The 2,500-nt window shown below is 49.2% G+C and overlaps 1 protein-coding gene across 2 annotated transcripts in view; it reads right to left on the bottom strand.

The window, feature by feature from the left end:
* The window catches only part of rab3ip (RAB3A interacting protein (rabin3)), a gene marked incomplete at both ends in the record, with an annotated part of 11,253 nt that extends 9,324 nt beyond the window's left edge, over positions 1 to 1,929 (bottom strand). For both annotated transcript variants that reach the window (XM_084447801.1, XM_084447802.1), the window contains one exon: positions 1,685 to 1,929. In XM_084447801.1, coding sequence (XP_084303927.1) covers positions 1,685 to 1,929 — 245 coding nt within the window. The remainder of the gene's footprint in view (positions 1 to 1,684) is intronic.
* Between the last annotated feature and the right edge of the window lie 571 nt (positions 1,930 to 2,500).

Below are 2,500 nucleotides of genomic sequence, written 5' to 3'. Positions count from 1 at the left end.
CACGCTGAGAGAAGCGGCTTTCTGAGGGAAAGAGTTTAATCTGAGGTGAAGAGGTTGTTCAGAGAGCGGGTTTCATTGTGTTTTGTTTTCATTCTTTTCCGCAGTAGCCTACTTGGGCATCTCTGTGAAGGGGCAGGGATGAATTGTACAGATGGGGATATCTCCTCACAAGCTGGGAGAGACGTCTACTCCTTCCATGACAACCAAACGTCAAATGACAGCCTACAAGGCTGCGGAACAAGCATATCCATGGCAACGCATGAGCCTTCTATCTAGCTATCCAATCACACTTGACTTAGTGACAATATGTGACGGAGTCAGCGACATTAGAAAAATCCATTGGTGTGCGACAGCCGTCGGCAACACTTTTTTTCACCCAAAAAAGTGTCGCCCATGACGTCAAAAGTGTCGAGCGACGGTTTTAGAAGTGTCACTCGACGAAGCATAAATTGTGCTTAATCTTCAAGTTCCCAGAAGCTCTCGGTATAAAATCTGTCCGGGGGACAAAATGTGTCCGGGTGACGTAATTGCTTATCGTTGCTGTGGAAACGCATGACGCGATCGCATTCCTCGCATTCCCGAGTTGCTAATGGAGCTCCTGCGGTCGCTGTTGACTATAAATAAATCTGTCCTTGTAAAAAATATTTTTCTCAGAGATATCTTAGTTAAAACATGATTGAACAAACAAGCTAATTTTATCTTTATAAGTGTAGTATTTAAATTCAGTTATATTCAAACTAGCTAGCTAAATAAGACATTAGCTAGTGCTAGTCCGAGGATTTATTTTCATATTTTATTACAAATACATTAGAAACGTCCAATATTTGAGATCAATAACAAGATAGCTAGCAGAGAAATACAGCCATTTTACTCACTTTAGTCAACTGAATTGTATAAATCAGCTCAATTACGTCACCCGGACACATTTTGTCCCCCGGACACATTTTGGCCTGACAGCACCTCTCAAGTGGCATCCTCCCAACGCACAGCTCGACAACGGCGCTACAGTAGACCCCCGCCCTTGACGCTGATTGGCTGATCTTTAGAACCCGCCGCGCTCATTGGTCGATTATTCTTCACTCAGAGAAACGGCTGTGTCACATAGCAACGCCAGACCAAGAATCAGTCAACTTTGGAGTGGACTGACCCGAACGTCTGGACCCAAGCTACACCCTGTCAGCATCTACTGATCAATAATATTGATCGTCTGAGCCAGTCGGTTGAAGGGCTGTGGGCTCTAGCTGTGCACCGTAGACCGCTGACCGATGAAGAAGGCCTAGCGATTGATCTTCAGAGCAGTAACTAGCCATGTTTCCATCCATAAGTTTTATGAGAATTAAGTTATATCGAATTAAAAATGCCTTATGGAAACAGTAAAATTCGATTAAAAGTCATGAAAATCAACAAAATGTTTGTACTGTCGATCTCGTCGGATTTTCTCTTGTTTGATAAAAGTCTTTTGTGATAAATGCTTTATCCGATTTAAAGCTCTAGATGGAAACGCACGTTCACCGGCTTTATTCGCATTCATATTTTTAGCGATCCTCACATAATTCGATTGACAAGTGGATGGAAACATGGCTACTGACTGGTTGATTGATCCGATCAGCTGGTTGATTGATCCGATCAGCTGGTTGATTGATCCGATCAACCGGTTGATTGATCCGATCAGCCGGTCTCCTACCTGCCATTGTGCACCTCGTCGCCGCCCAGGTGTCGGGGGGCGGAGTACACGGGCTGGGTGGGCAGCTGGTCGGCCCGCAGGGCGTTGGGGTGGCAGGGGGCGGAGCCTATGGAGGGGGTGCGGTAGAGCGAGCTGGGCGGGGCACTGTGGCGTTGGGGGCGGGCCTCTGCCAGGCCGTGCAGGTCGGGGGTGGTGGGAGAAGCCAGGTTGACCTCATGGAAACCTTCGAGGGGTTCGCTGGCCATGACCCTGCCCACATCATACGCACCTCTGGACAAGACGCCGTCGGGAGGGGAGGGGTGAGGGGAGAGATGGCGGAGGAGGAAGAGGGGGAGAGGAAGGGGAAGAAGAGAGGGGAGGATGGAGAGAGAGAGGGAGAGGGAGAGAGAGAGAGAGAAGAGGAAGGACATTGACGATGATGAACGAGAGACGAGTTAAAAGGGAAGCACTTAATCGGGTCCCAGCTCCAGACGGAGGTACGTCACTTTACCATCGTGATGAATGTGTCCCAAGAAGCAGGAGCGAGCAGAGGAGGTGGTGCTTCTGTCTGTCCCTCTGTCCCACTGTCCCTCTGTCCCACGGTCCTTCTGTCCCCGCGGTAGTCCTCTCAACCCCAGGCCTCAGCCTAATGGTGGTTCTGATGTAGGGAGAGAGAGAGAGAGAGAGAGAGTGAGCGTGAGAGACGGAGAGAGAGAGAGACGGAGAGAGAGAGGGAGAGAGAGACAGAGAGAGAGAGAGACGGAGAGAGAGAGAGAGACGGAGAGAGAGAGAGAGAGACAGAGAGAGAGAGAGAGAGAGAGAGACGGAGAGAGAGAG

The sequence above is a fragment of the Borostomias antarcticus genome (genome assembly GCF_949987555.1).
Source record: "Borostomias antarcticus genome assembly, chromosome: 13".
In the NCBI taxonomy this organism is placed as follows: Eukaryota; Metazoa; Chordata; class Actinopteri; order Stomiiformes; family Stomiidae; genus Borostomias; species Borostomias antarcticus.
The sequence above is the reverse complement of the archived record's forward strand: the minus strand, read 5'-3'. Positions and strand labels throughout refer to the sequence as shown.